Raw genomic sequence first — 14405 nt, forward strand, 5'->3', positions numbered from 1 at the left:
AACTTCAGGTGCTCCGGCATTAACTAATATGTATGTATGAACAAACATTGGTCTAAACTAGCAATGTGATGTAATTAATTTATTGATCCAAATTTTAACTACCTAACACTGTTAACTCAACTCGAATCTAGTTTTATAACTTCCATCGAGGGTATTGCTGCCTTTTATTAATAACAATAAAACCAAAATCGGAAACTCGGCTCCATAAATTCCACAGCAAATTGGCAGCAGATCTTCAAGAACTCGAGCTACTTATCACATTTTATTATCGCATTTATTAGCATCTGAAGTATGAAATCGTAAAATATGAATAAGCAAACATGATAAACGGAAATGAATAATATGTGTCCGCTCCGATATGACCTGCTATCGAGAACCAAAAATTGGTGGGCAGGGTAGCCACGCAGAGCAGCGTTTTATCTCAGAAGACGCCAGAGCCACCGATTATTGGCATTTGGTTATGCTTATTAGATTTTCGTGGCTTACGTTTTGGCCCGTTGTTTACCACATATAAAGTTGGAGAGACCAGCTGGCCGGAGTGGCAGTACGGTGGCTAACTTTAAACCTCGCAGACGTCGCAATTCCGCAGCGGATTACATCAAATCGGGATATTATAAATTATTACAAAATCAATCATAAAACCCCGAGTGGATATTGTGTATAGCTGATAGTGCAAAAAGACAAACCGAGATAAAACCGAGAAATATGCGAAATTTTGTAAGCACTTCGACCCTGTGTCCATTTGTGTTCCCCATCCGATCTGTGAACCTGATCGCTGATAAGACCTCTTTTGGTTTCAGCTAATTGGCATCGTGCTTTTGGCCCTGATTTGGGTGGAGGTAGATGCCCGTCTTGTGAGGGTCCGCCGGATCCGGAGATTGGTCGGCGCCAGTGAGCGGGATGCACAGATAACGGACTTCCGGGTTTCGCCCACGGATGACGAAGGAGTGTTTAAGTACGCCTTCAAGACCAGCAATGGCATCGATGTCCAAGCGGCAGGATCGCCGCTGGAGACCATTGGCATCTATAGCTACACCTCACCGGAGGGCGTTCCCATCGAGACGCGCTACATAGCCGATGAACTGGGCTTCCATGTAGTGGGACGTCATCTGCCGCAGCCACCGCCCACTCCGGACTATATCCTGCGATCCTTGGAGTACATTCGCACCCACACCGAGGATGGCAAGCTGAAGAAGCCACACTTCTTGTGAAGTTCCTGACTGGATCCTAACCATCATACACATCGACTTGGATGCAAGTGTCCGTGAAGAAGGCTGACCATACCATAGCATGTACTAATCACCAACTAACTTTAGTAGCATAAAACTTAAGACCTAGAATAAGTTGTTGCTAGATGTTCTAAGATCTTCGAAATGCGCAAATGTTTCTTGCCCTCGGGCTGTTCTGCTTGGGTTATAAATCAATCCATCCATCCATCCATCGATTCTTTCTCGCCGGAATTTATGGTCTTCGCGCCCATAAAGAGCAAACAATGGGGCTCGCCCAAACACAAAGTATCTCGGGTGACCCCAACGAATTCTAGCTTGTTATCCCATTAACTGCGAACAGCTTAATTTGTCTGCGTGTCTGATTAATATTTACGTCTATTCTCAGATATGGAAATTTGAAAACTGGATGGAAAAGAGTCGTGGCTCTGTTTGGGCGACCTTTCGATGGCTTAATAATAAATGGATATTTTTTCCGGGTTTGAACACCCCTCTTCAAAAGAGCCTCTCGGGCAGCATTTGCAAAATTTCGACCAAGTTCGGCCCACTCGAATTTAAAAACGACCTAACATAAATTTTAAGCGAAATAAATGCCGCAAATTGCGAAAACCTTTGTTGAAGCCATCAGTTTGTTTTTTTGCATGTAGCCCAAAAGTATAGTTTGTTAAACACGATATTTTGTTTCTTTTAATTTATCTCATCTGTGCATCTATCACCCTGGATAGGTTTTCAAAAATTTAACTATTGTGGTTTGGGAATGATAATGCGCTTAGTAGAAATGAAAGTGGAATAATAAACTTCAGATACTTAAAGTACATTTGTTTAGGACTGGTCGTTTTTGATTGAAAATCTATTAAATAGATAAATGGTTTCATATAATTACTGACTGACGAAATCATGAAATAAAGTATTTAAGATATTCTTTAACAATTTGAAAGAGAAAGGAGCAATGTCAAGATAAAGAAATGTTTAAAAATGTAAACTCTATCCGCCTAAAATTTGTTCCTATTGAAGATTGTGTACGCTTCTATATTATTCGAAGAACTGTAGATGAATATGAAACATTTATTTTCCATCTTTACTATATTAAAAACGAAAATTATCTGTATCGAAATCTTTTATTAACGATAACTACCTAATAACAATGACTGGCCGCAGTTTTGATGTGGGGTTGCTGCTTTGGAGTGCTGGCGCTACTCCAGATTACTGCTGCTCCTTCTGGGCAGGCGCCGGAGGATGGGTGCGGATGTATTCCAGGGCACGGAGGACATAAGCCGGAACTGGAGGCGGGGTGGGCAGATGGTCACCCACTGGATGGTAGCCCTCCTCGTCGGCGGTGTAGGTCAGCGAGATGTGCTCGCCCTCGGGCGACACGTAGGCCACGGCTCCACGTGCTCCGTTTGCGTTGCCCGCCTCCTGGATCTGGATGCCATTGCTGGTCTCGTAGGCGTACTGGTAGTTGCCCTCGGCATCGGTGGCGTCGTTCTGGAAGCTGCGGATCTGGGCATCCTTGTTGATGTTGTCGGCGCAGGCGCAGCCGATGAGAGCCAGGCAGAACAGCTTTTGGGAGCAAAGTACAATGATCAGTGGTGGTCATCTGGGGTATGAGGCGTGCCAAGTCCAACCGAACTTACATATTTGTACATGATGATGGGAATTGGGATTTTCTTCTGTAAAAGCGGTGATGCTGTGATGATGCTGCTTGCAGTGCAACTGTTTAATTTGATCAGCTCAAGTGCGTCTTTTATATGGATGAGACCCTTGTCTTTAGTGGCGAGCACCTAAACGGGTTTTTTCTCGTTGAATCACAAGGACCCGAGAGGTGGGTATAATTGCCAAAATGTCTTCTTATCATACTAGCAATATTGGGCAACAATAACAACAATGCTGGGCTGACCTATAGTTAAAATACATGAGTCATTTGCCAACAATTTATATTGTATGCTTTAATTCGGTTTCAGTTTCGGAGTCGATTTCGGCTTTGGTTTCGGTTTCGCACGAGATACCATTAATTGTTGAATTACAATCGAATAAATATTGCTGTTTAATGCGACGCTTTCGGCCCATTCAAAACGGCGTTGGAAATTCCCAACACGAGCTGAAGATTTCTTGTTACAACTTTCAATTGGAGTTGCGCCCTGGGCTCGAGGCTTCCAAATGGAGTGGCAGGTGCGATGGTCTAGTATGGTACGAGTATACCTTGTGCCCCTGGAAAGCTGTTGAAACATGGACAAGGTCACCGGGCAGCATCGGCATGTCACCCGGAGCGCCGCCGAAGATGATCCAGCCAAGCAGTGCCGTGCTACGTGTGATCTTCTGATACCCTACATTTATGACTTTAATTAATTGTTCGCTTTGATCTTCGGCGAATTGATTGGTTTCAGTGGACGCAGCAATAAGTTCGAACGAAGATATGTTTTTTGTTTCGAAATTAGCTTAGCAAACACCATCAACCATTGGAAACTGGTGTTAATTGCTGAGAATCATTTCGGTAAACAAGGAAGTGTGCAAAATCCGAAGTAAGCTAGTAATTAAATGTAGTTCACACCTATCTACATATGTGTAGACTTCGACTCAAGAAATCCTCGGTAAGCAAACGACCCAGGAAATAAACGTCATAAAATGGTATATTTTTCCCAGCCCAGGTAGAATGAAAGCGAAGCTGTCGACACACACTAATCTGTTGGGACAATCCTTAGGTATTTGCAGTGGATTTTCCTTCTTCTAATATTTCTGGATGTTGAGCCACACCCGATACCCAAAAACTACACCAAGCCTGATGGATGTCTCGAGAATGTTATCGATTCAGAGGTGCAGATTCTGGACAATGAAATACCTGGATACTTCCACTTTGACCTGCCCGAGGGAGGATACATACGGGTGATTTATCACGTGGATAAGTACGGCTTTTATACCGAAACTTTGCTCTGACATAGAATGATTCTTCCGCTGAGAGTGTCTGTCTGTGCAGTTTTGCCATAATTGGAAACCAGATTTATTCCAACGAGTCTAATTTGTATTTATGTTTATAAAAATAAAAAACAACATGCAAATATAGATCAATAAGTTGTTTAAAACCGTTATAGAACTGCTGTTTAATATCCCGTGATATTCGGAATGCATCTATATGGCGGTAAGCAGACGTCGAAGTGATCTGAGAATTTGTGTATTTAAATTTTGATAACTTAGCAATTCAGATTTGGGAGAATGTAGCCATCTGTCCAGTACGTCATAGATCTCGGATAGGGCTTGGATACTGGTGGGCCGGCTGAACTAGTTTGCCAGATCGGGTGGAGCGTCGATTGATGGGCATTTTATTAGGCGGAGTGCTAAGTGCGATTAGGCCTAGAAAACAATTTATTACTGGACAGCAAATTTGTATGCTAATAAGCTGAACTTGTTGATTTTTTTTTTTTTTTTGGGAATTTAAGAATTCCTTGATGAGCAAACAGGTTGTCCGCCTGCGCTCATAGCAAGCCAAATGGCCAATGATAATGAAATCGAAACGAATGATAAATTGGATTGGATGGAATTAAATTAGCTCTCCACGAGCTGCTGCCCACTTCCAAATCCTAATCCAAATCCAGGTCCATCTCTGAACTTACCCTCCACGGGCGAATGTCACAGTCACATGTTCCATTACCATCGACAAAACTCCAAGCCCCCAAAAGCTAACCGAAACTACTATTGGCCATTAAGTGTAGAGGCAGATGATTACCGCCACCAAGGCAGAAGCGTGTTGATCCATCGGCAGAAACCACTTGGAATGGGTTCAGGTGCTTCATTATACTCTAGCTAAGGCTGATATAATTTGGATCAGAGGTTTGCTTTTTTGAGATTGGTAAGATAAATAAATATTTGAATTTGTTTCCGAAATGCAAATGTTTCAAGATAAGTATCATAAGCCACACCCCTTTTTAGAGGCCGTGCAGTTTAAAGTCTTATATCGAAAAGTGAAGACACAAAGCCAATTGAGTCATTGAACTACCCAAATTCTACAGAATTACAACAATACATTTAACTTTTAATGCAAGCTACTTTGTGCTTTATTTACTGAAAACTTAAAACTATAATCCCTTATTTGTTCTTGTATAAGAAAAAACGAAATAATAGCTCTCAAAGAAGTTCGCCCAGATCAGGCCAGAAGTCCGATCAATCAAAAAGAAAATAGTTTCCGGTATCGCGGGAAGTACCGATTAAGACGAAAACTGCTAGGCTGATAATTAAACTAAGCTAAGCCAAGTGCCTATGATCTCTAGGTAAACTTAGCTATATCTGGGAAGGGTATTTCGCATTGCGGTGCTGAAATCCAGATCTCCTTTCTATTTTTTTTACTAGCTGCTGAGCTGAATTTTATTCAATTCGATCGGTATGCTGCTGCCGAAAAAAAAAAACGACAAACGTATTAAGTTTGATATTTAGTTTGGAGCGGCGTTTGGAGTTCAGAGCCAGATTAGAGACGTCAGCGATGGCGACGCCAACGCCAAAGTCGGCGTTGCCGTTGGCTGCCTATAAAAGCCACCGCCTGCGAAGATCACCCAACCAGTGTGGATTATACAAGCCCAGAAACCAGCAAGATGTTCAAGCTAGTGAGTAGTGACCAAGCCGCCCGGAAGGATCCGGATTCAGAACCAGAACGTAAACGTGTGTAACCATTACAGTCGCTCTGCCTGCTCGCCGCTCTGATGCTGGCCAATGTGTATGCGGACAACATTAACAAGGATGCCGTGATCACCCGCGAGGATGTTGATCCTGCCGACGCCGAGGGCAACTACCAATTCGCCTTCGAGACCAGCAATGGCATCCAGGCCCAGGAGGCCGGAAACGTCAATGGAATTCGCGGAAGCAGCTCCTACATCTCCCCCGAAGGCGTCGCCATCTCACTGAACTACGTCGCCGATGAGAACGGCTTCCAGCCTCAAGGCGATCACCTTCCCACCGCTCCCCCAATTCCGGAGGCCATCCTCCGCGCCCTGGAATACATTGCCGCCCACCCCCCATCACCACAGTAGTAAATTCCCGATTGGATACCCCATTCAAAGCCTAGTCAGTGCTTTTGCTAAACATGAGTTATATCTAGTTCTAGAAAGTCTGTACATAAATCCCCCCAAAAAACAAAAACATAAATAGTTACATCAAATATACCCACAGCCATGCTGACCATTTGAACAGAGTCCTGTATGTTTTCATTATACAAATCGGCAAAAATTAGCTGTACCAAATTGCAAACTTAAAAGTCCATAATTTTTAACCCCAACTTGCATACAAATTATATTATAATATCTTAGTTGTTTTTGGAACGTCCCACTTTTGAGCTAAAATTGCTTTTGGGGTAAGGTTATTTATTTAAAGATGCAAATGAAGGAACTTGAAATCGATGTCAGATTGTGTCAGAAATACTTTGTTTTAACCTGATTTTTCATAACCTTTTAAAGTACGCCTCCAATATCGGTTCATTCATACGTCAATGTTGAATCTGAGCCAGGAACATTAGCACATGCTGTTTCCAAATGCTTTTCATAATTAAATCAATACTCTTGTGTTTGAAATGTGTTACCATATTAAGACAAATTAAACTGCTGTCCAAAATCATTTATCACACTGCAAACCAGACCCAGGAACTAACCAAGGCAAAAGAAAAAATTCAGCAGAAGCAACACCAGACGAACATGAGCGCAGACAAATGTGGAAGCTGCATGGCCATCAACTCACTTAGCTTCTTTTCCCTGTTGCTTCAGCTCAGCTATTTTTAAAAAATATATATCCAGTAAACAATCATTTCCATGTAAATCCAACCGAGACTGACCTCCAGAGTGGACACCGACAACTGAAAACGATCATGTTGCCAAGAAAGAGTCTAGAGAATGATGCAACAGCCGGCTGGGATTTGGGAAACTGGTTTGCGGGTTATTAACACTTTCGCTGCTTGGATTCTACTCGTGAAGAAGATGTAGGTCAACTGCCGGCGATCGGAAGACAAGTTACTTCTGTAAGTGGGCACTTTATAAAATAAATAAGCCCAATTACAGTGGAACATTTATAATGAACACACAAACGCTGCATATTAAAATAAAAGGTAACTAAAAACTAATTACAATAAAATTTGTATATACGCATAAAATAATATTTGATTTGTATTATTTAAAGGTGTTTCTGTTATAAATATCAAATAAGTCATTGGTCATTGTAAGACAACAAAATATTTAAACGATAATAAAATGGTAAGCTCTTCATTATATATCCATTCAAAAAAGCGAAATTATTGATGCTCGAGCCGAACAAAACTATAAAGTTTTGAAATATACACTATGGGCGCATTACAAAAAGGTTAAGCTTGCACATAACCAGTTTCCTGGTATCCTTCACGACTTCCCCATTAATCGGAGTCGAAAAACCTCTCGGCTTATGTACATTGTGTATTTTATAGCAGAGCCGAGTCCTCTGCCGCGATCACATAGCATAAACAATTAAGTATAAAAACCTGTACAATCTGTACTACAATAAATAAGCTCTATTTACCACTGCATTGGCCTAAAGCTTGCTCTCCTTCGCCTCCTTGGCCTTCTGGCGGGATGCAGCCGCTGCCGCCGGTCCGAAGCGCTGGATAAAGTTGTTGACCGGTGCAATAATGGCCTCTGGATCGTTCATGTGCACATGGTGCGAGCCATTAACCTCCAGGTACTCGAAGTTCGGCTTCTTCAACAGCACATCCAGCACCTCGTCGTAGTACTTCTTGTCCTCGAAATACGAGGACTGGGCGGCCTTGATGAACAAGTAAGGACATGTGATCCGATTGGCCATTTCCACACAGAGCTCCTGTGACCCGATGGCATAGTTGTAAAACTTGAGACGCCTATCGCGGCAAAAGAAGTACTTGTCCGGGTACTTCTCCGACTTGCCGATGTTGCGAGCCATCAAATGCTTGCAGTGCTCCTTGTTCACCGAATGGAAGGTGCCGATATAGACCCTCTCAATAAGTTCATCGTATGTGTAGCTCGGCGGCTCGTTCTTACTCCGGTTCCTTTCGTCTTCACGCAAGAACTCGTCCAAACGGGTTTCCATGGTCCTGATAACCGACGGATACGGACGCTGATGAGGTTTCAGGGCATCAATTCCAATGATCATGTCCACCTTGTCCGGAAAGACAGCGGCGAAAACAAAGCAAATAATGGACGACATTGAGTGTCCAACCAGGGACACTTTCTCCCACTTGTACTGCTTCATGATCAGGCGGATCACATACAGATTATCTACGGAGTTGTAGTAGCAGCCATCAGGCAGTCGGGACGATAGCCCGTGGCCAGGAAGATCGATCGAGAGGAATGCCACGTCCGGCGATAGAAGCGGCATCAGGCGATCAAAGGTTCCCGCATTATCCTGCCACCCGTGAAGTCCTAAAATTGGTTGGACGTTCTGCGGACCGTACCACTTGCCGGATATGTGTCCCCATGGAACCGTAATGCTGATCTCGGCGAACTACGGTAAAGAAAAACAAAAACAAACAGGGTACTATTAAAATTTTTCTGCTTTATCACCATCATTAGCTACAATCTTTTAAGTTGCATGTTGTTTCAGTTTTGGAAACGAAGATCGTATGAATTCTTTTCGGAGTAATATACCATTTCCATAATGCATGTATATAAAAATCTACAGAATCGGTATGACACCTGCATATACGAGTACATAGGAAACATTAAATTTAAGGTACAGAATATTCAATATTACGTAGCTTTATCAACGTCGATAAAGAATATACGTACGTATTTTTTTCAGAGCAACATATGCTTGCAAGCTATACGGGGAAATAAATGTAGCCCCCTGGAAGTCTGCGAAAATGCAGCGAACTGGTTCAAAGTACACTTACGGGTCTGGTTGGGGCTTCGCCAGTTAAGTCGCCTGCATGCCGATAACGCTGGCCGAGATCACTGCCGGTAATGGTGCCACTTGAGTTGTCGTCCGAGTCCATTTCTGCGCTCGAAAGTGCCCAAGAAGCGAATGAGCTCCAATTCCAAAGTTTAGCCGATTTCGGGGCTTATCAGTAACGACCTGTGGAGATTAGCACTGCGATTAGTTAAGGCAAACAGGCGGGGAAACATACTTAGAAAATGCGAAAGTAAACATTAAAGAGAAATCATAAAAAATAATCCAATATAATATCCGAATCGATGCCGGCGCCTCATTAGATTCAAAGGTCAAGGAGATCGCCTTAATGAATCACTCACGTTGTCTTTGTGTCACAGATTTATTTGCAATTTGTTTTATATGCTTGTGCTGCCTCCTAGTTAATACAGCATTTGTGTCATTGTATTCATTTAATTACCAATTATGCGCCTAACAAACAGGTGAAAACAGCGAGCGAACGAAAAATAAACACTTACTACAGCTGTTCACTAAACTTGCACAGGGAGCGACGTTTATGCGGCGGACATAACACGAAGCTTACATTCAATGTTTTAAATCCATTTTAGTGGGGTATGGTTGAAAGATATAAGACTAAAATCATCAGCCTTTGCTTTCATATATAAATGATGACAACTCAATACTTACAACTAACTTATGTATGGAGACCTTATCTCGAAATGTCGTCATATAAACGAAGATATAGTGTTGTAAAACAAGCGAGTTTTGGACCAGTGTTGTTCGTAGCTAGCAGCCGCCAGCGAATGACAAGATTAAAAACCTTGCTGAAACATAGTTTTCCCAGATATTACGTATCAAGATCAAAGTTCACCTGGCATCGCCGCCGACCATCCATGTGTGGTGAAATCAAAGCCAGAACATCAGTATCATTATATTGAACGAGGAAGAAGAACGTGACATTAATCAGAGGAAGTAGAAAATATCTTACCGTGAAATGAAGGTGTCCAGAGGTCTCTGCCTGCTAAAACAGCTGCCGAATGTTAGAAACTCCAGCAGTGGGCCCACAAAGCCTTTCAAAATCCTCAACAAACATGTAGGTGGTAGAATCCTTTTGGTTTTCATTTAGTAATCCCCTTGGCTTTCTCTTCGCAGTTCGATGAAATCAGCATACCAGTTCCATGGGGTCACATATCGGGCAAATGGTATGGACCCAAGCACGTACGACCGATTGTTGGCATGCATGGTTGGCAGGACAATGCCGGTACCTTCGATACTTTGGCTCCGCTCCTGCCGTCCCACCTCTCCTTCTTAAGCATCGATGCACCAGGCCATGGGTTGTCCTCCTGGTTGCCACCTGGCACTTCCTACCACTCCATTGACCTCGTGCTGATCACTCGCCGACTAATGGAGGAGTACAACTGGGACAAGATTTCCATATTGGCCCACTCGATGAGCTCCATCAATGGCTTTGTGTTCAGTGCTCTGTTTCCTGACAAGGTTGATCTGTTCGTGGGTCTGGATGTGCTGAAGCCGCCAGTTCGAAGTGCTCGCGGCATTGTGGATTCGCTTTCCGAGCGAATTGAGTCCACCTTGAAGCTGGAACGACGTCTAAAAAGTGGGTCTGAGCCGCCCGCCTATGACTGGGATCAGTTGGTAACCCGGCTGCATGAGGGCTCAAATAAGTCCGTCTCACTGGATGCCTGCAAATATCTGCTGCAGCGGAACTGCAAACCATCGACGCACGAGCCGCACAAGTATTACTTCTCCCGCGACAACCGACTGAAGTCATCACTATTTTACACGTTGCACCAGGAGGTGCCAATGGAGATGGCGCGCAGAATTAAGTGCCCGCATCTCTTCATCAAGGCCCTGCAGGCTCCCTACTACGAACGCAAGGAGTACTTCGATGAAGTGTTAGCGGAGCTGCAGAACAATCCTCTGTTCGAATACCACGAGGTTGAAGGAACTCACCATGTCCACCTTAATGAGCCAGAGAAGGTGGCGCCCATCATCAACTCCTTCATCAATAGGTACCGGCCCTTATGAGACCGCCTTAACATAGACCTCGACATATAGACCCGTGTACAAACTAGCGGATTCGTGTACCTTACTCCTAATGTTTAATTCAACCCAACGCAGATCGATGATATTGACTGGATATTAGATGAAAATTAATCTCAGTAGTAGACAATACCCAAACATTGGAAAATTGGTTGCTTCTATTTAATTTATTATGTACAATTGATACCGGCAATAACATTAAAGTTAAACACTATATTAAAAACCTCAAAATATACGCATTGAGTTGCTGTTTTCTGTGGAATTTACGCCGTAACTAAAACTAGCCAATAAAGAGCTAAGACAAATAGAAACATACTCACAGGACCCATGGGAAATAAGCAAGAGTTTGTGAATTGCCCGCAGCTCCCACGTAGTTTTCTGTTTTAAAGCGTGAAAAAATAGTGTAATAGACATTGGATTTAAGTAATGAGTCTATGGGTTCGATTTGGAATTATCCGTGCACTGCACAGCTCTGAACCCATAAAGTCAGCACTTGAGTCTTGGATGACTGCTAAGAGAACATGTTAAAATAAATATTACTTAGAGATTGTGGTTAGCTAAAGTCTAAAAATATTTGTAAATCTACAATTGTATATATGTTTTTGGGGTTTTCTTTTGTAAAATCAGTCGGCGCGAGGAAATATAATATTAAACAATTACAACATTGGGATAGCCAACTCGGCAAACGTGGTGACTACTCGAATATATGCATCTTCTATTGTATATATTTGTAAGCGTAATCAACAATTGCTTCGGTTTCGCATGGAGTTTTCTTAGCATTTGAGTGTCTTGTGTTGTTCTCAATCAGATTCAAAGTGTTATAAAAAATATACAATATGTGGTAAATATATGTAGCATGTACATACATATTTATCTACGCTGTAAGTTTTACAATCTATTGCATTGGCAAGTTAAGCAGCCGCAGCATTTCGCCCATTCACTAAATGACAACCAGATTAATCTTAAAGAGTGATATTGCAAAAAAAGAGAAAAGAAGTTTCGATTTAAATAGGAAAATATTCAATAATTGCAATGCTAATAAAAAAATTATCAAAAATTTATGTATATATAAAGCCATTTAGTAAATGCCCGACTTGCGCTTGCTTAAACTACTCTTGCACATTAAACATTGTAATAAAACAACAAACTAAAACCTACGCTAAAAATAAATACAATAAATTAGTTAAGTCCTAAAGAGAAAATGCTTAGCAACATTTAGTGTGGATTTCTCTGGATAATTCTCCTCTCAAGTTTCTCGCAATTTGGTTTGTCTATTTACAATTGTATCAGTTTTCCGTTTTGTTTTCCCGACATTTGTTTGGATCGAAGCTCAAGCTACTGGCGACGAATCGCCTTTCATGTCGCGCTCACGAAAAAACCCCCGCTCCGTCTTGCACTCGCGTATGGTGACGGTCTCCAGGTTTACGGTAACGTCTGTGATCACCACCCGGTTGGATATGTTGCATTTGGCCGGCAGCCAGAAGCGCGGCGGAAGGGCACGCGGCGAAAGAGGAGTAAGCGGCTGTTTCTGGTTGATAGCCAGGTTGTTGCACGGTTTTGGTATGTTATTGTTCTCGGAAGGAACCTGTGGCGTCTGTTGGTTGCCTTCCTCGTTGGCTACTTCTTCTTCCTCGGCTCCAGACTCTGCGGGCGTTGTGTTTATGGCTTCTGTGGCCAGTGGGGTGGCCTGCTGCTCTGATTTCAGTGGCGTTGCAGCTTCGCTGGCAATCTTTTCCGCTTGCTGCTGATCCTGGAAGGGCTGCTGTTGGATGGGAGTTAACTGCTGGGTCGGCTGAGGCTTAATGGTGGGGCCATCTGGCGAGGTCTTAATCGTCACTCCAATCTTGCCCGATTCCTTGAGCACCTCGGCTTTGCGCTTGGTGCCGATCAGCGGCTGATCCTCGGAACTGGATGAGTTGCTGTCCGGCTCGGGGACAAATGAGTTGTGCGTAAAGCTGCTGTTCGAGGAGGAGCTGTGATCCATGCGCTGACGCTTGGACTCGTGGTGGTGGTGATGATGATGGTGGGTCAGCGGAGATTCCGATCGCCGTCCACTGTTGCGTTCGGACTTGATGTGGTGATGATGGTGGTGGTGGTGATGGTGCTTCTTCTCCTTCTTCGACTCCTTGTCCTGGGTAGCCGATGAGGTGGTGGCTTGATGCGTGTCCACATCGTCTACGGTGAAGGTGTACTCATCCTCCTCGGATTCCGGCTCCGGATCGGGTTCCTTCTCCTTCTTCTTTATGCCTCGCTTGGAGGGAGTTCCGGAGGATTTGTTCGTTTGTTCGTAGATGTCGATGAGGCGGCGATCCAGGATGTTTACCTCCGGTTCCCAGGTGTTGTAGCGCTGGTTCCATCCCTTCCACTTGACGCGGTACTCCACGACGCCCTGGAAAATTGAGTAAGTGAAGGAGTGGGGGTGGATTGCATTTTCTTAGACAACTAATTGATTTTCCATTCAGCGAAACAAAAACACGCCTCACATACACACACACACACGCACTACGCACACACACACATGCAGCGTGCAAATGGTGGTTGCAGCAGCAGATGTCCTCTGGCCAAAAAACGTCGAAGGACATGTGACCTTGTGGACTATACATATATCCTGCGTGTGCTGCGCATATTGCATTTGCCATTTTCAGCGGAGCATCCCGTTTTGGTAGCCTTTTTCGCATTTGTTTACGCTCAGCTCACCTTCTTAACGCGCTTCTGAATGATTTTCTCGGCCGCGTACACTAGATCGACTGGATCGTCGGTCGCATTGTCGCGCCCCAACTTCCCCTTACTCCCCTTGCCACGACCAGTCATTTTTAATTAATAATCTTCGCGGAACGTTTTATTATTCGTTTTATTTGCAATTAACTCCTGGTTTACAATTCTGCGTACGTCGATAGTCGTCGGACTCGATTATTTTCATGTAAACAATCGATAGTGCTGAAAGACGCAGGGTGACCGTCCTACAAAGAACTGGGTTCATATCTTAGCATGTAGCCGTGTCACAAACCCTTTGCTGACAAAAGTATCACAGACTCTAATCTCCGGTGACTGGCCACACCTAACTGTGTGTTTTTAAATGTTTTCATAATTTCATGACATTTTTTTTTTTTTGCGAAAAGATATAAAATATAAATGCTAAGACAACATTGAGGAGCTAATGATGATGTTTATCCCTCTTAATTCTGCCGTAAACCACGAAACAAAAATTTAATCAAGGTGCAAATACACTATTTTTATTATTGTTTCTACAAATTACTA

At 43.2% G+C, this 14405-nt stretch overlaps 7 protein-coding genes across 14 annotated transcripts; 4 read left to right on the top strand and 3 right to left on the bottom strand.

The window, feature by feature from the left end:
- The first annotated feature begins 310 nt into the window (after positions 1-310).
- On the top strand, positions 311-1846 carry LOC6738978 (pupal cuticle protein Edg-78E). 2 transcript variants are annotated; one of them, XR_005543896.2, is made up of 3 exons: positions 311-717; positions 801-1292; positions 1615-1846. XR_005543896.2 is itself a non-coding variant. In XM_002085737.4 (2 exons), exons 1-2 carry the CDS (start codon positions 706-708, stop codon positions 1209-1211), a joined length of 423 nt encoding a protein of 140 aa, XP_002085773.1. In that variant the 5' UTR covers positions 311-705; the 3' UTR covers positions 1212-1846. The 2 variants fall into 2 exon arrangements, 1 of the variants encoding a protein (XP_002085773.1); XM_002085737.4 differs by having other exon boundaries at positions 801-1846.
- Positions 1847-2328: 482 nt separating this feature from the next.
- Positions 2329-3661, bottom strand: LOC6738979 (pupal cuticle protein Edg-78E). The gene is made up of 2 exons (XM_002085738.4): positions 2861-3661; positions 2329-2786 (listed from the first exon to the last, which is right to left on the bottom strand). Exons 1-2 carry the CDS (start codon positions 2870-2872, stop codon positions 2430-2432), a joined length of 369 nt encoding a protein of 122 aa, XP_002085774.1. The 5' UTR covers positions 2873-3661; the 3' UTR covers positions 2329-2429.
- A 7-nt stretch (positions 3662-3668) lies between these two features.
- Positions 3669-4283, top strand: LOC6738980. 4 transcript variants are annotated; one of them, XM_016171871.3, is made up of 3 exons: positions 3683-3814; positions 3867-3871; positions 3926-4283. In XM_016171871.3, exons 1-3 carry the CDS (start codon positions 3785-3787, stop codon positions 4155-4157), a joined length of 267 nt encoding a protein of 88 aa, XP_016032802.1. In that variant the 5' UTR covers positions 3683-3784; the 3' UTR covers positions 4158-4283. The 4 variants fall into 4 exon arrangements, 1 of the variants encoding a protein (XP_016032802.1); XR_005543899.2 differs by lacking the exon at positions 3867-3871 and having other exon boundaries at positions 3669-3851; positions 3926-4067; XR_005543900.2 differs by lacking the exon at positions 3867-3871 and having other exon boundaries at positions 3681-3814; positions 3926-4060.
- A 1427-nt stretch (positions 4284-5710) lies between these two features.
- On the top strand, positions 5711-6399 carry LOC6738981 (pupal cuticle protein Edg-78E). The gene is made up of 2 exons (XM_002085740.4): positions 5711-5815; positions 5888-6399. The coding sequence occupies exons 1-2, from the start codon at positions 5804-5806 to the stop codon at positions 6236-6238; spliced, it is 363 nt and encodes a 120-aa protein (XP_002085776.1). The 5' UTR covers positions 5711-5803; the 3' UTR covers positions 6239-6399.
- Positions 6400-7624: 1225 nt separating this feature from the next.
- On the bottom strand, positions 7625-9904 carry LOC6738982 (probable serine hydrolase). 4 transcript variants are annotated; one of them, XM_016169131.2, is made up of 3 exons: positions 9774-9904; positions 9091-9272; positions 7625-8702 (listed from the first exon to the last, which is right to left on the bottom strand). In XM_016169131.2, the coding sequence occupies exons 2-3, from the start codon at positions 9190-9192 to the stop codon at positions 7758-7760; spliced, it is 1047 nt and encodes a 348-aa protein (XP_016032805.1). In that variant the 5' UTR covers positions 9193-9272; positions 9774-9904; the 3' UTR covers positions 7625-7757. The 4 variants fall into 4 exon arrangements, with proteins under 4 accessions (XP_016032805.1, XP_016032803.1, XP_016032804.1 ...); XM_016169129.3 differs by lacking the exon at positions 9774-9904 and adding an exon at positions 9605-9738; XM_016169130.2 differs by lacking the exon at positions 9774-9904 and adding an exon at positions 9547-9647.
- A 133-nt stretch (positions 9905-10037) lies between these two features.
- Positions 10038-11382, top strand: LOC6738983 (probable serine hydrolase). Its single transcript, XM_002085742.4, has 2 exons — positions 10038-10179; positions 10239-11382. The coding sequence occupies exons 1-2, from the start codon at positions 10081-10083 to the stop codon at positions 11130-11132; spliced, it is 993 nt and encodes a 330-aa protein (XP_002085778.1). The 5' UTR covers positions 10038-10080; the 3' UTR covers positions 11133-11382.
- On the bottom strand, positions 11296-14099 carry LOC6738984 (polycomb group protein Pc). Its single transcript, XM_002085743.4, has 2 exons — positions 13845-14099; positions 11296-13536 (listed from the first exon to the last, which is right to left on the bottom strand). The coding sequence occupies exons 1-2, from the start codon at positions 13956-13958 to the stop codon at positions 12478-12480; spliced, it is 1173 nt and encodes a 390-aa protein (XP_002085779.1). The 5' UTR covers positions 13959-14099; the 3' UTR covers positions 11296-12477.
- Between the last annotated feature and the right edge of the window lie 306 nt (positions 14100-14405).

This window comes from Drosophila simulans, chromosome 3L (genome assembly GCF_016746395.2).
Source record: "Drosophila simulans strain w501 chromosome 3L, Prin_Dsim_3.1, whole genome shotgun sequence".
In the NCBI taxonomy this organism is placed as follows: Eukaryota; Metazoa; Arthropoda; class Insecta; order Diptera; family Drosophilidae; genus Drosophila; species Drosophila simulans.

Bases quoted from the DNA above. Each gene is read 5' to 3' on its own strand.
- LOC6738980 (XM_016171871.3), top strand. From the start codon at position 3,785: ATGTGTAGACTTCGACTCAAGAAATCCTCG.
- LOC6738982 (XM_016169131.2), bottom strand. From the start codon at position 9,192: ATGGACTCGGACGACAACTCAAGTGGCACCATTACCGGCAGTGATCTC. The intron at 8,703-9,090 runs GTAAGTGTACTT...TCTTTACCGTAG, and splicing joins GCGAAGCCCCAACCAGACCC to TTCGCCGAGATCAGCATTAC.
- LOC6738983 (XM_002085742.4), top strand. From the start codon at position 10,081: ATGAAGGTGTCCAGAGGTCTCTGCCTGCTAAAACAGCTGCCGAATGTT. The intron at 10,180-10,238 runs GTAGGTGGTAGA...TTCTCTTCGCAG, and splicing joins TCAAAATCCTCAACAAACAT to TTCGATGAAATCAGCATACC.
- LOC6738984 (XM_002085743.4), bottom strand. From the start codon at position 13,958: ATGACTGGTCGTGGCAAGGGGAGTAAGGGGAAGTTGGGGCGCGACAAT. The intron at 13,537-13,844 runs GTGAGCTGAGCG...TCAATTTTCCAG, and splicing joins TTCAGAAGCGCGTTAAGAAG to GGCGTCGTGGAGTACCGCGT.